The sequence below is a fragment of the Stenella coeruleoalba genome (assembly GCF_951394435.1).
Source record: "Stenella coeruleoalba genome assembly, chromosome: 4".
NCBI lineage: Eukaryota > Metazoa > Chordata > Mammalia > Artiodactyla > Delphinidae > Stenella > Stenella coeruleoalba.
The window spans coordinates 132,627,647-132,653,069 of record NC_137149.1 but is presented as its reverse complement, the minus strand read 5'-3'; the positions used below and the strand labels follow the sequence as shown (position 1 = coordinate 132,653,069).

The window sequence follows — 25,423 nt, the reverse complement described above, 5'->3', positions numbered from 1 at the left end:
CTCGTAGGAGACGCAAAACTTCCTTTTACCTTCTTTGATTTTGTGGCTGGGTCTAACAATGAAATTAACAGACAGATTAACAGGAGGAAAATCATACAAATCCATTGAATATTTTTACATGTACATGGGAGTCTTCAGAAGGAAAATGAAGACCCAAAGCCGTTAGGCCCGAAGTTTATATACCTTTTTACACAAAGAACAAATGGTGGGGATGAGACAGACAAGGGGGCTTGGGCTAGGGGCAGTAGATTGTACAACAGTGACTATTAAACGTATGGGATAAACTAATGGAAGGTAAGGGTTATTTTAGTAGGTTTGTTTGCACAGGTCCATTTCAGTGTCAGTTCCATCTCTGGTGATAAGAATGTTCTTCTCTTCCTGGTAGAGGGAGGGCACCTTTCTCATGGGAAGTTTTATGACAGGCCTTTAAGTAGAAAGTAGGAGGTCAGAGAGCCCTTCCTGCATTTGCTGTTTCCTAGTACCTTCAGATCAAAATAATCAATATGCTAAAGTGGCATATTTCAGGGTGGCATGTTCTAAACCCCTTCATTTTCTGCCTTAGTTATTTAAATCTTGTTTCCTTATAACACCTTCTCATCCATCGCATTCTCTTGAATGCTCCTATATACTACCAAGAATCGTTGATATTTATTTGTGCATAATTATGTGTCATAGTTTTAGTTTGTTTACCCAGTGAGACCATAAGGTCTAGAAAGAAGGGTCACGGTTTAGATTTTTTCCAGTTTCCTACAATGCCTCTGTTTCTTGCATTCTGTAGGTACTCATTTCAACATTTGTAGAATGAAAGTGATTACAAGAAACCATTAGTCCTGGCCCTGACTAAAACTAAAACTCCTTATTTCCCCCGTACCTCCCCACCATCTGCCCCCAAGTTTGGAGGCAAATAAAAATATGAACTCTAGCAAGAACTTCCAATTTCTGGAAGCACTACTTTTCATTTTAACATAATTATCCATTTTAATGACATTATTATATGGTAGTTGATCTGGAAAATATTGCTGATTTTTTTCTTCCTCTTGAGTGGCAAAAAGGGAGAGCACAGCTTTCCAAGATCTCCAAATACCATGATGTCTACAAATTGAAAAATCTAGTAAGATTTTTAATTTCCAAGTGTGGTGGTTTCCAAATTATGGCATGTCAATAGGAGAGTTCCTTATGTACTCAGATTGATCTGTTTGCATTTACCCATCAATAACACTGCTGTTGGTACAGGACTAAGGGAAATATTTACTGACCTAAAAGATTATCAGCACCGTGTGCCAGTTCTCCAAAGTGGGATTTAACAGATGATCTCTGAGGTTCAGAAAGAAACAGATAGTATACACATACATGCATATGCACACAAAATTTTTATCTCATTATACAAATTTGCTATTTTGTTCTACTATGTACACAGCATACTAGTACATTATATAGTCAACAAACATACACATGTTAAAGTTCTGAGTTTATTACATCAGAGCCTTTGTTTCTGCTTCTCTTTAGCTTAAATTTCTCTTAGCTGTTGTATACAGCAGAGCTCTCAATTTTTTTGTTTTTGTTTTTAGATTCTGGTTTCCTATCAAAAAATCAACAATCAATCATCTGGATTTAGGCTGGCTCTGCTGTCTGTGTGAAAATTCTATTGGTATTCAAACTCGTAAGGGGAGGAGAGTCTTGCTGATTCTCCAACATACAAAAATGAAAATTTTATCACTTACACTGGCCAAGTTGGAAAATGTCTTACAAATTTTGATTTTGGCTCTGGTTTGGGATTTGGCCCACTGAAAATACAATTATAAGGTCTATACAATAACTTTCTCTAGTCAATTATAAGGTCTATACAATAACTTTCTCTAGACTTAGGCGGTCACCTCAGGAATCACTAATTCCCTCGATCTCTGGCTTACATCTAATAGTCAGTGAAACCACTCACTTGTCAACATCTTAAATGCCCCTACCATCTTTCCTGCCTACCAGAACCTCAAATTTGGAAGAGTTAAATGAGTTGTATTCTACATGTCTATGCCAAGGCTGCTGGACTAAGTTGGAAAAAATACACAAAATTTAACAGATTGTAAATTCTGTCACCACTGTGGGATCCAAAGAAATCCTACTTTTCACTAGTCAGATGACTCAGTGAAAATGATTCCTTCAAATTGCCTTCATTCTTTTTGAAGTGTCTGCTTATCATCCTCTCCACCCCCTAATTTTCCATAAACTGCTTATCTTATTAAGAAAATACAAGCCATAACCCATATATTCCTTTCTGAAAGAATGCTGGTGGTGTCTCTTACCTAAAGTAATTATTCCATCTTTGCAGTGGCTCCAACATCCTCTGGAATATCAGGTACTTAATGCTATTATCCTTCTTTTTCTCTATTCTTTCACTTTCTACTTGCCCCTTTCCACCAGAATAAAAAGAATTAGTAAGGTCTCCCATGTAATAAGTAGTAAGGTTTCATGTAATAAATAATAATTGAAAAAACAAAAGCCTTCTTAGAAACCACATCTTCCAGCTACCACCCCTTTTCTCTACTTCTTTTCATAGCCAAATTTTTGGAAAGTTTTTAATTGCTGCCTCCATTTATCCCAAATCCAATCAATCAAATAATTCTCTTGATTCTACATCCTGACTGTATCTCAAAATCAATCACTATATTCCTACTCTGGTCCAAGCCATGATCATCTCTCCTTTGACAATACTTCCTATCATTTCCTACATTCACTTTTGCCCTCCAGTCTTCTTTGCACAACAACTAAAATGTTACTTTAAAAACTCAAGTCTCATCATGTTAACTCCTTCATTAAAAATCTCAGAGTTTGGGCTTCCCTGGTGGCGCAGCGGTTGAGAGTCCGCCTGCCGATGCAGGGGACACGGGTTCGTGCCCCGGTCCGGGAGGATCCCACATGCCGCGGAGCGGCTGGGCCCGTGAGCCATGGCCGCTGAGCCTGCGCGTCCGGAGCCTGTGCCCCGCAATGGGAGAGGCCACAACAGTGAGAGGCCCGTGTACCGCCAAAAAAAAAAAAAAAAAAACTCAAAGTTTTTCTTTGAACATAAATCATCATGGTTTATATATAGCCTCATGGGATCTGGCCCTTATCTTATTTTAATTCTCTAACTTAGCCTGGCTTCCTATGTCATAATCATACAAGTTTGTTTTCTCTTCTGTAAAGTTTCTATGACTTTATCAACTTAGCACACTCTGCCTGAAATATTTATCTAGCATTCACCTCACTCCTACTTATCTCATCTTTTGGGTTTCAGCTTAAGCTCACTTCCTCAGAGAAACCTCCCCTAATCTTCCCAGAGTAGGTTAAGCCTTCCAGATATATGCTTTTGTTGTACCTTGTAATTTTCTTTGTAGCATTCATCATAATTATAAGTAGTTATTTACTTGACATTTATTTCCCTTGCTAGATGTAAACTTCATAAGGATTTTTGCCTTGTTCAGTGATTAATTTCCATATTACTGCCTGGGTTATAGCAAACATTCATACATTTGTTGAATGGTTGAATGAATGAAGGAAAGGCCATATTAAGAATATAAAACATGATAAAAACAAATCCTTTACAGTGAGAACAGACCTTCTTTTTATTCATATATTGAGATAAACTGCAGAGACTGAAAGACAAAAATTCATCATAAATCATTCAGCAGAACACTCATTAAAAATCAAATGCATTTTCTTTAACAGAGTTCTCACACAGAAAATTTTATTTTATATAAGTCTGATATAACATTAAATATTTTACAAATCAGACATTTCATTGACATTTCATTTTGAAATCTAATTGTATAATCTTGAATGCACTATAGACAAATAAAGTTAAGATCTCCTTTACCAATTTCACTTCATTTAACTTACACAAGGCTTCCAGTAAAATTCCATCACACCTTGAAAATTACCTGCAGCTTTTAAAAAACATGATCTAAACTTCATATGGAAAGAAAGTCTTATGTAGCAACCCAAAAATTAAACAAAAAAGGTAAGAAGCATTTCTTAATACAAATAAATTATAAAAATATTATTTATGTGTGAGTTTCTTTCTTCTCATTGATATAGTCATCCATCCATATACAGTCCAAAGCAGTTCATTTTTAAATTGATGCTTAAAATACTCCGATGTTATTGAAAAATCTCTATTATTTTAGTGGTGCTTTTAAATGGCAAAGTAGAATATCAGATTAGAATGTCCCAACTCATGGACTGAAGTGAATGAGACATTCACATTCATGCCAGATGTCATCTGTTATGCAGTTACCAGACAGCTTGGCAACGAGTAATTCCAATTTTTTATGGTAACTTACTAAAACATTCCAAGAAACACTTCTTACCCCTACATACTTCCAGATTGCTATAGAAAGATACAATTATATTTGAAGTATGGGCCTTATAATAGGAATCTCTGTTAAAATATGGGAAAGATCAACAGAAAGAATCCACACCAATGAAATTCTGTGGACTGATTTTCAAAGTTAGAAATAAGAAAATCCACTGCTAATGGAAGCCCTGCTCTGTGCAAATATAATGTGGTATATATTAAACAATCACATATTTGAGGTATTAGCTGGAAAAAAAATATATATATACGTGTATATATATATATATATATATATACACACACACACACACACACACACACGTATACATGGACACATCCACAGAATATTCACAAATCTATTGGCCCCAAAACCAGCAGATAATAAAATTAAATAAATGAAAAGGAATCACATATCAACAGGAAAGTTACATACAGGAAGTTACAAAAAATGTGATTACATAATCCTTAATATAAGGAATATGTTTTGAACTAGTGTTTTGAGGGAAAATGTTTCCATTTATACGAAACTGTCTATTTAATAGTAATAAAACAAAGAGGAAGCCTGAATTCGAGGACTGTATTGCCTGCCAGATTATTAAAGGAATGTGCAAGAATTATTGAAGATCATCATTCTACCCACTTCTTCTTTGAACTTAAAAATTAGAATTAAAAAAACTTTGAAGTTATTGTGAGACTACTCTCTTTTCTTTTTCATGGGTTTATGGAGAATTTTATGGACTTTGGGCAGTAGTCCAATATGGCCAAGAGACAAGGTTTTTCAGCTATCTAGTACAGATTAAAATTAAGATTTATTGTTCATTTTCAGAAGATTTTCTGTTCAGTTAGGAAAAAAGATTATGGGGCTTCCCTGGTGGTGCAGTGGTTAAGAGTCCGCCTGACGATGCAGGGGACATGGGTTCATGCCCCAGTCTGGGAGGATTCCACATGCCGCGGAGCGGCTGGGCCCGTGAGCCATGGCCGCTGAGCCTGCGCGTCCGGAGCCTGTGCTCCGCAACGGGAGAGGCCACAACAGTGGGAGGCCCGCGTACCACATAAAAAAAAAAAAAAAAAAGAAAAAAGATTATGAATGCCTTTTCAGTTGGTTCACTCAGTATGAAGACAGATAATAGTAAGAGTAATACTCAACACAAGCTTCATATGGGAAAGCTAAATAAGTGCACAAATTCTCCTTTTGAATCATTTGGTCTTTTGACATAATTCTTACTTAACTAAAAAGATGGCTCATTTGGTCCTCAGGCCAACATCTAGAAATATTTCACTGCCTTAACACAGGTGGGATATTTTTTAAATGAAATACGTTAGAATGCATTATTAAGTAATACTAACACGTCACATCTGTTAAATAACAGCTGCATTTAAAAATATTACAAATCAACAAAGGGAAATCAAGAGGTTAACCATTTCTCTCAGTAACAATTTTACATACTAGTATAACTAAAGATTTAACAGGAAGAACACTTAAGCATGAAAGTGCAATTAAAGCAAAGGGCTGGAATTCTATCTTCCTGTTCCTAATAACACCTGAGCTGACATAAAAGCAAAGTGGTTTAATGCACTGGCATATATATACCTTAAGGGCTTACTCTTCTCTACCAAATCTTTGTAATTATCATATATAAGAATGTAATGATTATGAAACAAATACTTATTTAAGCATTCAAATGCAGTCTGTTCCCAAAACATATTGTTTTCACTTATTATTTCTCATTGTTGAGAATTAAATTCTCAGATTTGATCACAATAAATTCCAAAACTTACAAATGACTAGCACCTATTTGGAAACAAAGGAATTAAAAGAGGAGGAGAAAAGGTACTATTTACTTTCCCCCAAATCCTCGCAAAGACAATGATGTTTGTGTATGTGTTTAAAAAGGGATAAAAATGTAAAGTACTAATAAATATAATTGCTGCCAAGCTTCTAAAATACCAGTTAGAAAAGATAGTAAATCAATACTCAAAGATTGAGGGCTTTTAGGCAATGATTAAAATGAAGAGGACAAGTTATCAAATTAAATTGGAAAGCTCAGGTAGCTAAAAATAAGATGGCAAAATGGAATTTTTGTTAGAAGAGCAGCAAATGTGAAAATCTTACATCTCAAGATAGCTGACACTGTAAATCATACACTTTGATTAAAAACAAAAAGATAGTAGAAGTCTTTTTACTTTGTAGAATTAACCCCAAATTCTAAGACACTTGGACGGGCCTTTACACCATGATATAGGTGACATTAAGGACTTACTTTTTACTTGCATACTTTACATGTGGCTTAAATTGTCAGGCACTCGATCAGTCATTTCCCACAGTTGTTTGAAAATTTTATCAAATGCATTTTATGAAATGAAATGTAATGCAACTGAAATATAGTACTGTCCAAAAGCCATGTATGACTTCACAATATATAACTTCACTTAACTTGATAACTTCACCTATCCCCTTAAAGTCAGGATTAAGGGAAAAAGAATCAGTCAACAAGAGTTCAATTCACATAAGCATCAATCACAATAGTGTAAATATCCCATTAAAACTGGAAAAATAATGGATGAAATTTTTTCATTTATATTTGTATAGGTTTTCTGATGCATATAAACTTTCAAAGTTAATTAGAATGCTATGACCTTGTTTTTAAGAAACTAATTCTATAGGCTGAAGAAAATATTTTAAATTGTATTTTCTTTTAAGCACGATATTTTTTCTTTTTAAGGTTGCATTTCTAAAGAAAGTTGGTTAAGCTGTCCAGTTTTCCTAGGATAGTATGCTGTTTAGTTAAACAACTAATTCAATCAAGCATTTCTATTGATTTACCTGGAAAAGGGGATACAAGAGAACATTTAAAAAAGAATGGTCATTTCAGAAGTTCTATTCAACAGATGGTATATAAATTACATTCAGAAAAAAATCTTTAAATAAAAGAACACTGCACTCTAACTAGCATTCTCTCACACACAAAAAAACCTAACCAAAGATGTGCTCATGTTCTGTTAAATGAGTATGAAAGCAAAATCATTAAAATACAACTGTTAAACATAGAAGAAAGAAAAAAAACATAGAAGACTAGAAATCAAATAGTTTCACATCCAACATACAGGCACCAAAAACTTCAATTTCCAGCTGATTTTTCCAATTTATATTACGGATTTAATTATAAGGAGCTTATTCCTATAGGATTAATTGAATTACTCAATGGTGAATAGATTTTAGCTCAAATTTTTGTAAGGATAACTTGCTATAAATCACTATTCTACCTACTGCTATGTTTCTGCTCACTGCTGTATATGGCCAAACAGATCATGCTCTGATCAAGTAAGTCTCATGTTAATCTACCTATATGTTTACGAGTTGGCAATCAGGTTAAAAGGCACAAAGCTTCATTTCAGTAGTAATTTTTCCTATTACTTAGACAATATTAAGAACTCATTTAGTTTCGGATCCTGTTTACTAAGGATCCTGATCACTAAGAAGAAACTGCAAATTTCCATGGGGGGTAAAACAGGTAGGCCCTTTTCTTCATAAATTTTAGCAGCCTTCAAAGATGTATATATATGAGCATTTGGGGGCCTTTTAGTTACTGGAATTGCAAATGACATAACTGCAATTTACTGTTGAAGACCCTTTTTGGTTAATGTTTATATAGCCATTTCCTCATATTTTCTTTAAAATCTATCAGTATAGCATTTCATTTCTATGCATGGCTTAGCAATTCATAAAACTAAATAAATAGCAAACTGATACTTTACACCAGTTCATTTATCTCAATATATAATTTAGAATATAATGGCAATATTAAAAATATCGATTCCCTCTACGCTGATAATGCTACAAGATTTTACACGAAGTTAAACAACTTTTGTTTTTTCTTTTCTTTTTGATAAAGTTTCATTGCAACCTCCACACACTGGACACCTGACAAGGAAAATGTAATTTCGTCATAAAACATTTATTCCATCACTTTAAACTAAAGTGTCTCATGGAGCTAAACACCAAAAGAATTTAAATAAAAAGGCAATAACCTGTATATACAGAAAATGATCATTCCATAAATATTTACATGACAAGGGAAAAAAATTGAGAATCTAAAACCAGAAATGGCTACAGGTGTGATAATCCTTTCTCAAGACATTTTTAGTTAGGAATCATATAAGCTTTTAAAGTGAAAATAATTGCAGAAGCATAACTAAAATATTAATTTTAGTTTTCAGTTTCTTACTATTTAAAGGAGCCAGTAGGTCATAAACAGTCCAAGATTTCAGGGACCAACTATTCAGTTTAGTTTTCAACATCAAATCTTTTTCTTTAGCTCTCATGATGAAACTAAACTTACTTACAGAAAAAATAGAGAGTACTCTAAAAGGTATAAATAAAATTCCAGTTCATCCTCCTTTATAAATACTGGTCAGCCGCTCCAATTCTTTACAGTTGTCCATGCTCAAGGCATCTGCCTTCCTTCGGAGTCGTTCATCATGGTATACTTTTGCTGCATACTGCATATCTGTTTCTGTTAACAACAACCAAAAAATTTTCTCAGTAAATAGTAATTAGATCAACTAGTTGTTTAAACTCAAAGATGTTTTCATATAAGTCCTTCAATATATTTCTATTAACTGTTTGTTTGTTTTAAAGAAATCCAAGTACTAGACCTAAAAGCCATTTGGAATCCTACCACGTGAAACAAACACAGAGGGACTTCCGTGGTGGTGTAGTGGTTAAGAATCCGCCTGCCAATGCAGGGTTCACAAGTTCGAGCCCTGGTCTGGGAAGATCCCATGTGCTGCAGAGCAACTAAGCCTGTGCGCCACAACTACAGAGCCCGTGTGCCACAACTACTGAAGCCCTCGTGCGCTAGGGCCCACGTGCCGCAACTACTAAGCCCAAGTGCTGCAACTACTGAAGCCAGCACGCCTGGAGCCGGTGCTCCGCAACAAGAAGCCCGCGCACTGCAACAAAAGAGTAAGCCCCGCTCCACTGAATTTGTTGAACTGTATATTGAAAATTTTAAACATACACAAGTTGAGTACCACAATAAACACTCTAAAACCCCTCACCTTGATTGACCAATTCTTCACATTTTGTGAAACTATTGATATTGATCTTGTCGGATTGTTAAAAGATTAAACTAAATTATGCCAGAAAAACTACTTGGCTTATGCTAGGGATGGAGTAAAAAAAAATAATAATAAAAAATAATAATATAGAATACTTATGTACTTATGGGTACAAGACATTACGCTAAGTGTTACCATATATTATCTGTTATGGTCCATATTTTAATGACAAGATAACTAAGATTTAGAGAGGTTAAGTAACTAGGTAATGTGTTGGTGAAGACAGGATCTTGCAAGGCAGTCCCAGAGCCGGCACTTTAAACATAACATTACACTCCTTCATAAACATGAATATCTTTCCTTCTTTCTTTCTGTTTATGCAGTCAATTCCCAATTTTTATTTAAGGTAATAGAATGTAAGTATGCATAACCCCCAAATCACCCGTATTTGGCTGGGGACTAGGACTTGTATTTGAAAATGAGATATCTAATGTGCTCGTCATTCTTTTAGCACAAAATAAGCAGGTCTTTCATACATTCATTCATATGAATTCATTAATCATTCATCCAACTGTTCATATATCCATCAAAAATTTACTCTGCCTATGTTGTACCAACAATTGTGCAAGGTGCTACAGATCAAAAAATTAGGTGAAATAAAATTAAATAAGTAAAATTTGGGAAATACTTCCCTTAAGACCTTTGGCTAATGCACAGTTGCCCCAACCTCAACAATACTGGCATTTGGGGCTAGATAATTCTTGGTGTGGAGGTTGTCCTGTGCATCCTAGAATGTTAGGCAGCATCCCTGGCCTTAACCCATCAGATGCCAGTAGCAATCCCTTCCACCCCAACCCCGTGTTGACGCTCACAGTTTCCAGACATTACCAAATGTCCCCTGGGAGGCAGGGGCAAATTATTCCCAGCTGAAAAACCACTGGTCTTATGTAACCTTCTCCACTTTGAGAACATACTGATTCACAGACTCAGAGACTTAGAAACCAAGGAGGTTTCTCCTCTAACTATCAGTATATAGATGAAGAAACCAATGCCAGAGATAAGAACTCTCTTAGAAGTATACAATGGTTATGTTTTATCAAATTTTCTCTAGTGGATAAGAGGTGATAATTGCTCCCATTTTCTGAGTATTTACTACATGTGAAACACTTCAACTATTGCCTGATTTAATTTTCACAACAAGCCCATAAAGTTAGGTATTAGAGAGAAGACTGTGAAGCACAGTGCCTAGATTATGAAAGCAAATTGGTTTTGAATCACAGATCACCTCAATGACCTTGGGCAAGTTACTAATTAATCTCTCTATGCCTCAGTTTCCTCATATGTAGAGTGGGTATAATCGCCTCACAGTGTCATTGTGGAGCTTAAATGAGTTAATATATATAAAGGGCTTGGGACAATGACTGAAAAAATAGGCATTATATAAATTATAGTTACTTCCTGTACCCACTCATCATCATCATCATCCATTTTATACACGAGGGAATAAATTCATAGAGGTTAGAATATTCGGCCTTAATCACTCAGCTAAAAATTTCAGACCTAGGATTCAACTTTAGCCTGTTTAATTCCAATGTCTACACTATATGGTCTATATTATTATCTGGAACAGTAAGAAAAACAAAAAACTATAATAACAGTTCACATGGAGCATCTCAGCAGATTCTTATGGTCAACAGTCAGTCTTTTTATAGATATAACTGCTTAAATTAAGGAAGCTGAGGCTGGAAGAGGCTAAACAAATTAAGTGTTCACAAGAACTTCTCTACCTACAAAATAACTAAAGGAAAGTGGAATGTCAACAAAACTCATTGTACATTAAGTGTTACCTGTTGAAGCTAAATTGATGAAGAGTTTCAAATTTAATTCTGAAACAGGATACATATTAAAACTGATGACATAGTTTATACCAGGATTTTTTTCTTTCTTAGTGGTACATAAAATAATGTTGCATGTTACAACTGACAACATCTTAAATACAATGAAATTTGATATTATCTACTTATTCCATCAAATGTTTATTAAGAACAATAACATAAATACCATTTATTAAGTTCTTGCCATGTGCCAAATATTCTTATAAGACCACATGTACATTAAAACATATTGTCTCATTTAAGTACTGGGCTCCGAGTATGTGCCAGGCAATTCTAGAACATTCCTTGAGTAGGGAAATCTACAGTAATCAATTCCAAAGACTCTGAATAAGTTTTTAAATGTTAAATATTTGATAAACTTACTTTGTTGTCTTTCTTTCCAGCAATTATTTCGAATATTAGTCACATAATCTTCTTCCACACTCTTTTCTACCTTTTGTAATAACATTCCTTTATATTCATTTTTAAAGTCTTTGTTGACATAATAAACGACACCCAAGTTTTCTGTCTGCATTTTAATCGTTTGCCCTGATCCACTGTAAAAGAAATGCTTGATCATTATTTTTTAATTAAAATTGTACATTCTGATCTGCTTCTACAAATCAAGCTAATAAAAATTATTAAAAAGTCAATATTGGTAATCAAATATTTAATATCTCAAATTACCTAAAACCACCATTTATGTCATAAAAAAGTAATCATATTTTAATACATTATGTTCCTATAAGTTCTCTCAATTTTTAGTTAATAAAAAACTTATTTGGAAAAAATAAATCACTTCTTATGTTTAGACCAATCTGTTTTTAATACTATATAATCACTAGCAATATGATTTTACAAAGTTTCCATTATATTCATTGTATTACCACTAAAGTTTTTTGGAAGGTATGCTGCATTAAATTTGCTATATGTCCTGATCGCTTATATATAAAGTATATTGTGGAAAAATACCTCACATAACAAAAAAGTAATATTTGCTTTTATTTAATCAATATTTTATAAACAGAAGAGTGAAGTCATATCCTCTCTAACGACACAAATCCTATGTGAGATCAATCACAACTCTACTTTTGTCTTTAAAGTCGTTTTGTCTTCTAAAGCTTTTTGTCTTTGATGTCAACACATTACCTATTACATTAAATTGCCATCAAGTTCGACAGATGTAACACTTCTGTGTTTTGTCTGTTCAACAAAGTAACACTTCTGTCTTTAACCACAATAGAACAGAAATGTAAACTAACATAATACAAACTTATTGCATAAGTAAACTACCTTTAAAACTAGACATTTTAAAATCAGGTACACATGTAGTAATAGAATATTTGGCACTTCAAAGTTTAAAAGAGCACAAGGCCCTTTAAAGTTAGTTAGGTAAGAAACAAGAGTTCTTTTTTTGTAAAACTTCACTGAACTACTTACGATCTGGGATATAAGGAATAAGGAGGATTAGAGACCATCAATTGGCTTAATAATGACACGAGGATCAATACAATAATGGGCATCAGCTGGATAAACACAGAAAAACCTCCCTACAAAAAAATCATCAAAGAATAACAAATTGTAATATAACTTTAGTTGTCAATAATCCAACAATTGTCAAACATTTTTAGAGGAAGAAAGGACATTTGAGATAATCGGTTCAGTGCTTCCAAATCCGCCTGATCATACCAACGTCCTGGGGTGATTCTCAAAAATACAACTTTTTAGGTGCTTCACCTAGAGATCCTGATCATGATTTGGAAAACATTGGTATAACCTGATCTCATTTTACAGATGAGGAAGTTCTCTGTCTCCCTCTTTTTCTTCGTACAGAGACTCTATCAATACGCAGCAGGTTGCAAAACTATTTTTATCATGGATTTGAGGGTGGAACATGGACACTGATGAGAGTGGCACAGCTGGGGACCAGACCTTTTAATTTCTGGTCCAGTGCCCTTTCCATTTACCTTTCTCCTTCACGTAATTTAACAGCTATATGCAATTAGGTATAACTGCATTAGAATAAGGCAAGTTACTTCTAATTTAATTTTTTCAGTATTAATTCTAAATTATTTAGAACCAACAATAAGAATTTACGTTCAGAACATGCACACTGCAAGTTTACCTTCATTAGAATCATAGAATACCAAATGTGAAGGTGTCATATTGCCCAACCACCCCTCACCTTGACTTCTACTCCTGCTCCCCCAATATCCCTAAGGATTCTCTAGTCTCTATTGAACACCTCTGGTAAAAGAAAACTCATCACTTCCTTTTAAAACAACTTGCCCTATTTTCAGACAACTCTATGCTCTTCCTGAGCTGAAATTTGCCATTTTCTGATTTCTAATCATATCATAAACATACATCTCCTCTTTCTTCTTCTCTTTCATGTCCACTATGTTGATGCTGATGTTGACTGCTATAGCCAGCTCGTCCATTTGAAAATGAATGTACACTACCTAGAAAATTAAAAGCAAGGTTAAATTAGGGAGAACAATTATCATCAGAAAAATCATATTTTCCTTTATATTTTTATTTATTTTTAATTACTAAAACAATGCATGTTTGAGTAATGAATGCTTATTGCCCTCTCCTCTTGTGAGTGAAGGGTGGACAAAACCAGGAATGATTCTTCCTTGCTTCCCTTAAACTAAGGAGAAGCTCTTTCTTGATGAAAACTTGAATGAGAGGTCCTTCCTAATACTGCATACAGAGAGGACTTTTGCTGTGGTTGGTTGATTTTACAAACCTTGGATCATTAATCTGAAACTCTGCTTTCTGCATTTATCAATGAATCACAAGTACTTCTAGAAATCAAAAGCTCGTGCTCTAATTCATTTTTTAAAAAACAGCTGTATAATATACTATGGTACAGGTGGACCACAATTTTCAAACATTTTCTTGTTGATGGATATTCAAGTTGTTTTCAAAAAAGGTGACCAGGGGCTTCCCTGGTGGCGCAGTGGTTGAGAGTCCGCCTGCCGGTGCAGGGGACACGGGTTCGTGCCCCGGTCCGGGAGGATCCCACGTGCCGCGGAGCGTCTGGGCCCGTGAGCCATGGCCGCTGAGCCTGCGCGTCCGGAGCCTGTGCTCCGCAGCGGGAGAGGGCACAACAGTTAGAGGCCCGCGTACCGCAAAAAAAAAAAAAGGTGACCAACCAGAAATGGCTATCACTGATAAAGTAAACTGTGATATAACAAGCAAAAGAACTGCAAATCAACTATCAGAAAAATTCACTATTGTCTGAAAGATTTCTAATTGTTCCCAGCATATTTTTAGTCAAAATTATTAGACTGAATAATTTTTTTGTGAGAGGTAATTATGTATCCTAGTATGTCAAAATGCAGGTTATATTTTCAGTCACTAATTTGTATTTACACATCCTCTTTCTTTCAAGGATGCTTTACAAAATGCCTTATCAATGATCACAATCTTTCTAAATAATATCCAGACAGGACTACCAGGCCAAATTATATTGCTACATTCATAAAGACTATCCTAATTTTGAATGGGATGTTAAACTTAGCACCTTTTGTTACTGCTGTAAACAAGACTGGAGCTATAATTTTAAACACCTTAGAGAAGCTACTCTTAAAAAAAATTAATTTCCACACAAGCAACTTACAGTAAATGGAAGTAAAACACAGTACTACTTATGCTGGTACTAAAAATCTATTCATTTAGTAGTACTTCTACAGTATTTCACTTTGATAGCGTAGTTCAAGAAATTATTTCTATCTTAATGTAATTTTTTAAAACCCACTTACTTTATATGTAACTTATGATTCAGACATTTCAATGGACAGTACCTCCACATACATCCATATTAACAATCTACAATATTATTAATGAAATCTATAAAGATCTTCAAAGAACCAATGTCAAATAGTCTTTCAAGGTACAGGTTACTTCCTACAATTGTATTGGCACTTAACTAATGCATTGCCACTGGATTTCCTACTTACAGATCCTTTCTTCAGCTCTATGTAAAATACACAACATCTTTTAAAAAATAAAGTATGTTCTAGGAAAAAGACAGACTTACAATAAAGGTAATAAGTCTAACAATTTTCTCCTATCTTTATGAAAAACCATCACAGGATCATAATACTATAAGAAAATGTCAGGGAGAAGGTACATAAATCTCTAAATAGCCTAACTGGAGGTGATGATCTCTAGCTTCATAAAGTACAAATATTTATAACTAACATTAAAATACCTGAAGGAAATCCACCACCAAAGAATATATTAAACAAGTCTTCTGGAGTTATATCAGCTTCACAACCTCTATGGAAATTAAATCTACCATTGTTCTGCTGATTACATGCTTGTTCTTCATTGCCTGTGAGGTCATACTGCTTTCGTTTTTCTGGATTGCTTAAAACTGCATAAGCATTTCCAATCTCTGAAAAAGTAATGAGCAAAAGTTGATAAGCAAAGCTTTTATATTATAAAAGACTGCCCCATATAAAGGCTACTTGTCAAACAACAACAAAAAATGACTTGAGGTTAATCAAAAAAATAATAAGACAGTAACAATTTCTTTTAAAGGTATTATACATTGCTTACAATTACACATATTACCTCCCAGTACCATTTTTTATATTATCCAGGCAAGTCTCCCTACTGCCTTGAACATAAAGGAATGCTCATCTTGCTTTCTTACCATTGTGCTCCCCTAACTTCCTGCTTCTTTTCTTGAGTATCTCAATCTAGTCATTCATTACTGCCCTTCAAACCAATAATAATAGCAGTAGCCACCAACTACCAGGCTCTGACCCCAATATCTTATTACTTTATCCATTAGTATCTCAACTTTACAGATGAGCCCCCTGAGGTTCAAAAAGGTTAGGAAACTTGTTCAAGATCAAATTTATTTTAGGATAGTAAGTAAACTCTATGCAACCTACACCATAAACCTTTTTTTGCACACTCCAGCCCAGAGTAAGCTATTCTTCATTTTATTCCTGAACAATTTTATTTCTCTTAAACTGTCAACTCCATGAGGGTAGGGACTGTATCTAAGTTTTCACTGCAATATCCCCATGGTAGAGCATAGAGACTGAATTTGTTTTGAATGAATCCATATATCCGTATCTCTAGTCCTCCTATCTCACTTTGCTACTTTCATGATATTCATAAAGAATTCTATTGCCTACCTCATACTCCCATGTCCAAAAGAGCACATTAATTACCAAAATGTCTTCTTGAGGTAATTTACAAAAGCTGTAATGCTTTAATCTAAATGCAAGAATTACTCTATTCACATTCTGAAACATCTAATAATTAACCATTTTATAAGAACAGCTTACTTCTTAAACTGGATCATAAACCTCTTGCATATGGGATTATTTTAAAAATACGTTTGAGATCCCATGTGGTGGCTGCCATAGGCACTGTGCAAGCAAATACATGCTCATTAGGTAGCTGTTTCTGGAGGACTACATAGCACACTGAAATTAATCATATACAGATACTCTAGACCCTTTCTTCTGAACGAGAGATAGCTTTCAGGTGGTCTGTGAACCCTATGGTATGGTGGTTGTTTTTGGATGACTACATATCACACTGAAATTAATCATATACAGATACTCTGGACCCATTCTTCTGATTCAGAGATAGCTTTCAGGTGGTCTGTGAACCCTATGGTATGAAAAATTAGGAGGATGGTCCATTTATCTCAGGAGATGGTCCAAAACCTTCTTCAGATTTGCAAATAGATCCGTGACTCAGAAATATAGCAATCATTTATAATGCTGCTCCAATGGAGGAGCATAATCAGAGATCCCAGCAATGTACTTACAAACACCATCGAGGTATTAACACATACCTAAAAAAGAAGTATATCTTTCAATATCTGCCAAAGTTGTACTTCCAGTAATAATATCAGTTTTGGGATTTAACCTCTATGCACTAAAAGGACTATTTCAGGTTCATAATGCTATTACTTTTTATATTAATAATATATTGGCAACCCAATTCTATCTTTAAAGCTTTGCTTTTTAAAAAAATGACTTCCAAACATTATGATGTTTTAGAAAATATTTGTGAAAGATTGTCATAATTCATAATTGTATATGTAAGACAATTTATTCTATCTACTGTGACTAATTTTCTATTCACTTACTTTGTGCTATACCTATAATCAAGATTTTTTTTTCAGGTCCTTATTATCTTACAAATTAAAACCAAAATTTATTTTGGTATTCAAAAGCCTCACAAAATACATTTCCATCTCAGTGTTATTTACTTCACTAAAAGATACCTTCTGCTTTATTCATTTTTCCTTAATCACACTTTTTATATCTTGAGGTTAACTTTAGATTCACATGAAGTTGTAAAAAATATTACAAAGAGATCCCTTCTACCTGTTACCTAATTTCCCCAATGATAATATCTTATAAAATTATATATAAAATATCACAGATAGGATACTGACATTGATATAATCAGGATATAGAACATTTCCATCACCGTCTCAGGTTGCCTTTTAAACCACACCCACTTCCTTCCCCTCCATCCCCTCTTCAAATCCCCACAACAACTAACCACTCTATTCTCTATTTCTAAAATCTTGGCATTTCAAGAATGTTATATCAATGGAATAATACAGTATATAAATAGAATGACACCTCCCAGATTGGCTTTTTTCAATCAGCATAATTCTTTGGAGATGGATCCAAGCTGTTATGTAAGCCATTCATTCCTTTTTTATTGTTTTCCATGGTATGGATGTTTGTTTCACTAATAACCCAGTGAACATCATCTGGGCTGTTTCTAGTTTGGGGTTATTACAAATAAAACTGCTACATAGGGACTTCCCTATGGTGCAGTGGTTAAGAATGTGGTGCAGTGGTTAAGAATCCGCCTGCCAATGCAGGGGACTCGGGTTCAAGCCCTGGTCTGGGAAGATCCCACATGCTGTGGAGCAACTAAGCCTGTGTGCCACAGCTACTGAGCCTGCCCTCTAGAGCCCGTGAGCCACAACTATTGAGCCCATGTGCTGCAACTACTGAAGCCCACACACCTAGAGCCCATGCTCCGCAACAAAAGAAGCCACCGCAATGAAGAGTAGCCCCTGCTCGCCACAACTAGAGAACACCTGCGCACAACAACGAGGACCCAACGCAGCCAAAAATAAATAAATTAAAAAAAAAAAAAAAAAACTGCGGGCCCCCCTGGTGGCGCAGTGGTTGAGAGTCCGCCTGCCGATGCAGGGGACACAGGTTCGTGCCCCAGTCCGGGAAAATCCCACATGCCGCAGAGCGGCTGGGTCCGTGAGCCATGGCCGCTGAGCCTGCGCGTGCGGAGCCTATGCTCCACAACGGGAGAGGCCACAACAGTGAGAGGTCCACATACCACAAAAAACAACAACAACAACAAAAAACTGCTACGTACATTCATGTACGTGTAAACATAAATTTTTATTTCAGGGATAAATTCCCAGAAATGCAATTGCTGGGCTGTCTATTAGTTGAATACTTAGTTTTGTGAGAAACTGCTAAACTGTTTTACAGAGTGACTGTGTCATTTCATATTCCATCAGCAACGTGTAAGTGATCCAGTTACTCTGCATCCATACCAGTATTTGGTGTTCTTACTAATTTTTACTTTAACCATTCTGATAGGTGTGTAGTGATATCTCATTTTGGTTTTACTTTGCATTATCCCTAATGGCTAATGAATGTATTAAAAAACCTTTTCACATGCTTATTTACCATGTGTATATAATCTTTTGTGGAATGTCTCTTCATGTCTCTTAACCAATTTCTAATCGGGTTGTCTGCTTTTTTAATTTGGGGTTTGGGGAGTTCTTTATATAACCTAGACACTAGTCCTTTGTCAGATATGTGCTTGGCAAATATTTTCTCCTATCTTGTTGCTTGTCTTTTCTGTTACTTCATAGCATCTTTGCAGAGCAAACAAAAAATTTTTTGATGAAGTCCAACTTATCCACTTTTTGTTTTATAAACTGTCTAGGTTAAGTCTAAGAAGTCACTGCATAGCCTAAGATTCTAAAGTTTTGCTTCCATGATTTTTTGCTAAAAGTTAAAGTGTTGTTTTATATTTATATTCAAGATTCATGTCAAATTCATTCTTATATAAAGCATGAGATTTAGGTCAAGGTTAAATTTTGTTGTTGTTGTTTTACCTATGAATGTCCAATTGCTCCAAAACCATTTGCTGAAAAGGCTATCTCTTCTCCACTGAATTATTTTGCACCTTTGTCATACTGTATGGGTTCCCTGCCCTGTTCCATTGATCTATGTGTCTATCCCTCTCCCAATATTACACTGTTTTGCTAACTGTAGCTATAAAGTAAGCCCTAAAATCAGGTACACTAATTACTCCTACTCCTTACCTTTAATGAACCATTTTTATTTATTCAGGTTCTTTGTATTTCCATATGAGTTTTAGAATAAACTTGCTCTTATCTACAAAGTCTTGTTAGGATTTTGACAGGAACTGTATTAAATGTGTTTATCAACTTGGGGAGTCTTGACATCTTTACTACCATGTCCTTCAATCCATGAACATGATATATAGTTCCATTTATTTAGATACTCTGATTTCTTTCATTAGTATTGTATAGCTTTCAACATACAAATCTTATACAAGTTTTGTTAAATTTACAGCTAAGTATTTCTTGTGTGTGTGTGATTGTAAACAGTAATGTATTTTTAATTTCAGTGTCTACATGTTCACTACTAGTATATAGAAATATGCTAAATAGAAATTGATTTTTGTATGTTTATCTTGTACCCTGAAATCTTGCAGGATTCACTTATTAGTTCTAGGAGTTTTTTTTTTTTTTTTTGGTACATTCCATGGGTATTTTATACATGATCATGTTATTTGCAAATAGGGACAGTTTGATCTCTTCCTTTCCAATCTGTGTGCCTTTTATTTCCTTCTCTCACCTTAATGCACTGACTAGAATTTCCAACACTATGTTGATTAAGAGTGGTGAAAGGGGACATTCTTGTTTGTTCCCAGTGTTAGGGGGAAAGCATTAAGTCTTTCACTGTTAAGTATACTGTTAACTGTAGGTTTTCCATAGTTGCTCTTTTATCAATTTGAGGCAGTTTCCTTTGGAATTACTATTTTTCTATCAGTGTTTTATTTCCTGTCAGTTTTACCATGAATGAGTGGAGAAATTTTTCAAATGCTTTTACTGCACTGACTGATAAAATAAGATTTTTCTTATTTAGCCTATTAACACAGTGGATCACACTGATTGATATTCAAATAGTGAACCAGCTTTGCATCCTTGGAATAAACTCTACTTGGTCAGGATGTATAATTTTTTTAAAAGATTGTTTGTTTTGTTTTTTTAATAAATTTATTTATTTTTGGCTGCATTGGGTCTTTGTTGCTGTGTGCGGTCTTTCTCTAGTTGCGGCAAGCGGGGGCTACTCTTCGTTGCGGTGCGTGGGCTTCTCACTGCAGTGGCTTCTCTTGTTGTGCAGCACGGGCTCTAGGCGCGCAGGCTCAGTAGCTGTGGCTCGCGGGCTCTAGAGCACAGGCTCGGTAGTTGTGGCGCACGGGCTTAGTTGCTCCGCGGCATGTGGGATCCTCCCAGACCAGGGTTTGAACCCGTGTCCCCTGCATTGGCAGGCAGATTCTTACCCACTGCACCACCAGGGAAGCCCTTAAAAGATTGTTGAATTCTGATATTTTATTAAGGATATTTGGGTTTATTCCATGAAGGATATTAGCCTGTAGTTTTCTTTTTTTGCAGTGTCTTTGACTGGTTTTGATAGCAGCGTAATAATTATTTTGTGAAATGGACTGGGAAATATTTCCTTCTCTTCTATTTTCAGGAAGAGACTGTAGAATTGGTTTTAACTCTTCTTGAAAAGTTTCATAGAATTCTCCAATAAAGACATCTGAGCCTGGAGATTTCCTTTTGGGAGTTTCCTAATTACAAGTTTACTTAACAGTTATAGGGCTGTTCATATTACCTACTTCAAAGTGAGTGAGTTCTGATCATTTTCAATTTTCAAAAAATTGGTTGTAAATTTATGTGTGTGGAGCTGTTCATAGTATTCTCTTACCCTTTTGATGTTTGCTGAGTTTGTATCCTTGTTTCTGATACTATTTTTGATAATAGTAAATTGTCTTCTTTTTTCCCTTTGTCTGTCTGTCAATTTTATTGATCTTTTCAAACAACTAGTTCTTTTGTTTCACTGTTTTCAATTTTACTGATTTTCACTATTGTTTTTCTGTTTTCAATTTTATTGATCTCCACTCTCACCTTTATTTCCTTCCTTCTTCTTGCTTTAGGTTTACTTTGCTTTTCTTTTTCTAGTTTCATGAGGAGAAGCCTAGATGACTAAGGCTGTTCCTCTCTTCTAACACGTGCACTAAGTGTTATGTTTCCTCTTAGTGTTGCTTTAGCTGGTTCCCTCGAATTTTTGATATGTTGAATTTTTATTCAGTTTAATGTATTTTTTAGAAATTCTCTTTGAGATTTCTTTTACCCATAGATTATTTGGAAGTGTGGTGTTCAGTTTCCAAGTGATTGAACATTTTCCAATTATCTTTCTGTTATTGACTCTATTTTGATTTCATTGTGGTCAAAGAACACACTCTGTATGATTTCAGTTTTTTAACTTGGTAGAAATTTATTTTATGATCCAGGACATGGTCTAACTTGGAGTATGTTCTGAGCACTTGAAAAGATTTTAGAGTCTGCTGTTGGGTGGAGTGTTCTATAAATGTTGATTAAATCTTCTTGGGTAATAGTGGTGTTTAATTCTTTTATATTCTTGCTGATTTTCCGTCTTTTTGTTCTATCAAGTGTTGAGAGAGAGCTGCTAAGGTTTCCAACTACAATTGTGAATTTGCCTATTTCTCTTTCCAGTCATATTAGTTTTTGACTTACATATTTTGCATCTGTTTTTTGGTGCATACACATTTATATTGTTATATCCCCTTGAAGGATTGTCCCTTTATCATAACATAATATCTGTGGTAATTTTTTTAGTCTAAATTCTACTTTTTCTAGTATTAATACAGCCATTCCACTTTCTTTTGATTAATGTTTACATGATATATCATTTTTCATTTCTTTACTTTCAGCCTGTCTATATTGTTATAAATGCAGTGAGTTTCTTATAGGTAACATATAGTCAAGTCATATATTTTTAATTCACTCGGCCGATCTGTCTTTTAATTGCTATATTCAGATCATTTACATTTATATGTAACTACTGATAAGTTAGAGCTTATGTCTACCATTTTATTTTTTGTTTTCTGTTCTGTTTTCTTTTCCCTGACTTCCTGGGAGTTATGTGAACATGCTTTTTGGAATTCCATTTTGATTTATCTAGTGTTTTCTGACTCTATCTCTTTGTACAGTTTTTCAGTGGTTGTTCTAGATATTACATTATATATACATAACTTACCACAGCCTACTAATATCATCACTTTGCTAATTCAAGTGTACTGTGAAATCCTTACTTCTACTTCTCTTTACTTTCCTTTGTTCTCCCCCATTTATAATGTAACTGCCTTATGTATTTTCTCTACATACATTGAGAACCACATCAGATTAAAATTTTTGCTTCAAATGTCAAACATAATTTAGAAATTCAAGAGAAGCAAAGTATATTGCATTTACCCATATTTTTGCTTATGCTGTCCTTTCTTCCTTCTTGATATTTCAGATTCCTTTTTTTTATTATTTCCTTTTGTTTAGAAATTTTCCTTTAGCTATTCTTTGTCTGCTAATGACAAATTCTATTACTTTTCCTTCATCTGAAAATATCTTGATTTCCCCTTCATTCCTGAAAGATATTTTTGCTGGGTATAGAATTCTGGGTTGATAGTTTCTTTTCTTTCAGTATTGAAAACTGTGCCACTTCTTCCTGGCCTGCATGATTTCAGATGTGAAATCCACTGTCATTTGAATTGCTTTGCCCCTATAGGTAAGGTGTCACTTCTCTTTTGCTGCTTTCAAGGTTTTTTCTTTATCTTCAGTTTTCAGAAATTTGACTATGATGTGTCTTGGTGTGGATTTCACTGGGCTTATCTTTTTGGAGTTCACTCAACTTCTTAAATTATGGAAGTTTATATCTTTTGTCAAGTATTTGAAGTTTTCAACCTTTATTTTTTTTTAGTACTTTTTCAGCTATGCCCTCTTTCTCCTCTTCTTCTAGGAAACATATAAGAATGTGAAATCTTTTGTTATAGTCTCACTTGTACGTGAGGTTATGTTCCTTTTTTCTCTTTCAGTCTATTTTCTCCACTGTTCAGACTGAATAATGTCCATTTTTCTATTTTCCAGTTCACTGATTTTTTTTCCTCTGTTATTCTGCTGTTTATGCTATTCATTGCTAGTTTCATTTTGGTTTTGCAGTTTTAATTTACAGAATTTCTATTTGATTCTTTATACCTTTTGTTTATTTGCTCTGACTTTCTATTTCTTTGCTGAGACTTTTATTCTAAATGTTTCAAGCATATCTGTAATTGCTCATTGAAGCATTTTTATGATGGATGCTTTAAAGCCTTTGTTAGGCAATTCTAACTCTTCTGTCTTCTTCATGTGCATTTCTGTTGATTGACTTCTTAAATTTGATTTGAAGTGTTCCTAATGTTTAGTATGGTAAGTGATTTTCAATTGATTTGTGATCATTTGAGGTATTATCTTATAAAGCTGTCGACCTTTCTAAAGCTTCTGTTTTAATTGTCCTGTTTGGTACAGGAAGTGAGGATACCATCTTGTTACTCCAAGGTGGGAGCAGAAGTTGAGGTTTCCCCCTTGGCCTCTGATGACGTCTGAAAGAAGAGGCTCCTCATCACTGATGGGCAGGGATGGGATTTCCAGTCCCCAATCAAGCCTCCACTGATATCTCTTTGGCTGGAAAGAGGAGGGGTGCCTCATTATTGCTCCCCAGGTGGCTTTAATGACACCACAATGATATGGCTTTGCTTACCTCTGGATGGCAGTGAAATTCCAGGCCACTTATAACACTACCCCGGGTGGTGGGGGAGAGGAAGGGATACCTTGTTACTGCTGGTAGCAGTGGAAGTAACAGCTCCCTACTCAATCTTCTATGTTACCACCCCAGTTGGGAGGGTAGAGCATCTCATTACAGCCTGGAGAGGGTGACAGTATAGGTTCTCAGCCTCCGCTGGTGTGGGTGTGGGTGGGGCCACAGTTTTTTCTGTGGTATTTGGCTGCGGTAGAACGGCTACTGCTTAAAAGTTTTCTGTCTTGCTATGTTGCCCCTTTCCGGGTTGTCTGGCTAGAGACAGCAGGCCTTTCTTGGGAATTGTTTGTCTGTGCTCATTGGTGTTTCTAGGTTATCTGCTTCTCCCGCACCCAGTTTAAGACATAAAAGGCAAAATGCAACCCAAGCAACACACTGCCATGTTGTTCTTTGGGTCCCAAGGTCCTTAGCTGGTCTACCTTCTTCCCTCTATGTTTCAGTTTTCTTATGTTTGTTTTATTTTATAACTAATATCCAATTGCACTTTAGTGTGAGGAAGAGGGAAAAGTATATCTCTTCCATCTTCCTGAAAGTGGACGTTGTCACTGACTTTTTTTTTTTTTTTTTTTTTTTGCGGTACACGGGCCTCTCACTGCTGTGGCCTCTCCCATTGCGGAGCACAGGCTCCGGACGCGCAGGCTCAGCGGCCATGGCTCACGGGCCCAGCTGCTCCACGGCATGTGGGATCTTCCCGGACCGGGGCACGAACCCGTGTCCCCTGCATCGGCAGGCGGACTCTCAACCACTGCGCCACCAGGGAAGCCCGTCACTGACTTTTAAATCACTTCCCTCATTCTCATATCCAAGTTTCTGTCATCTTCTCTCTTCACTAACCATAGAAATCATACACATCTTGTGTAAACTCTTAATTCTCACCAATTATATGACGGCTTCTCCAATTACTCATTATAATTCTACTTTATCTTTCTGACTTTTCTTCAGACATCTTTATTCTATGTTTTGAATTTAATTACATTCAGTCTTCTGGGAGATCCTGGGTAAATCAGTTAATCTCTCTGAGCCTCAATTTTCTTATTTGTGAAAGAATGACACTGGTTCCCATCTATTTCAGAAGATTGTTAATAAGCATTAAATTTTTAAAAATAAGAATGAAAAAACTATAAAATGCTTGTCAAATGTTAGGTATTACCATTATTCCA

The 25,423-nt window shown here is 35.2% G+C and overlaps 1 protein-coding gene across 3 annotated transcripts in view; it reads right to left on the bottom strand.

The window, feature by feature from the left end:
• Positions 1 to 3,455: 3,455 nt before the first annotated feature.
• The window catches only part of DNAJB14 (DnaJ heat shock protein family (Hsp40) member B14), a 47,835-nt gene continuing 25,867 nt past the window's right edge, over positions 3,456 to 25,423 (bottom strand). For all 3 annotated transcript variants that reach the window (XM_079920768.1, XM_079920764.1, XM_079920765.1), the window contains 5 exons: positions 15,485 to 15,670; positions 13,630 to 13,724; positions 12,703 to 12,812; positions 11,647 to 11,819; positions 3,456 to 8,841 (listed from right to left, as the gene is read on the bottom strand). In XM_079920768.1, the coding sequence (XP_079776894.1) occupies positions 8,717 to 8,841; positions 11,647 to 11,819; positions 12,703 to 12,812; positions 13,630 to 13,724; positions 15,485 to 15,670 (689 nt within the window). In that variant the 3' untranslated portion in view covers positions 3,456 to 8,716. The remainder of the gene's footprint in view (positions 8,842 to 11,646; positions 11,820 to 12,702; positions 12,813 to 13,629; positions 13,725 to 15,484; positions 15,671 to 25,423) is intronic.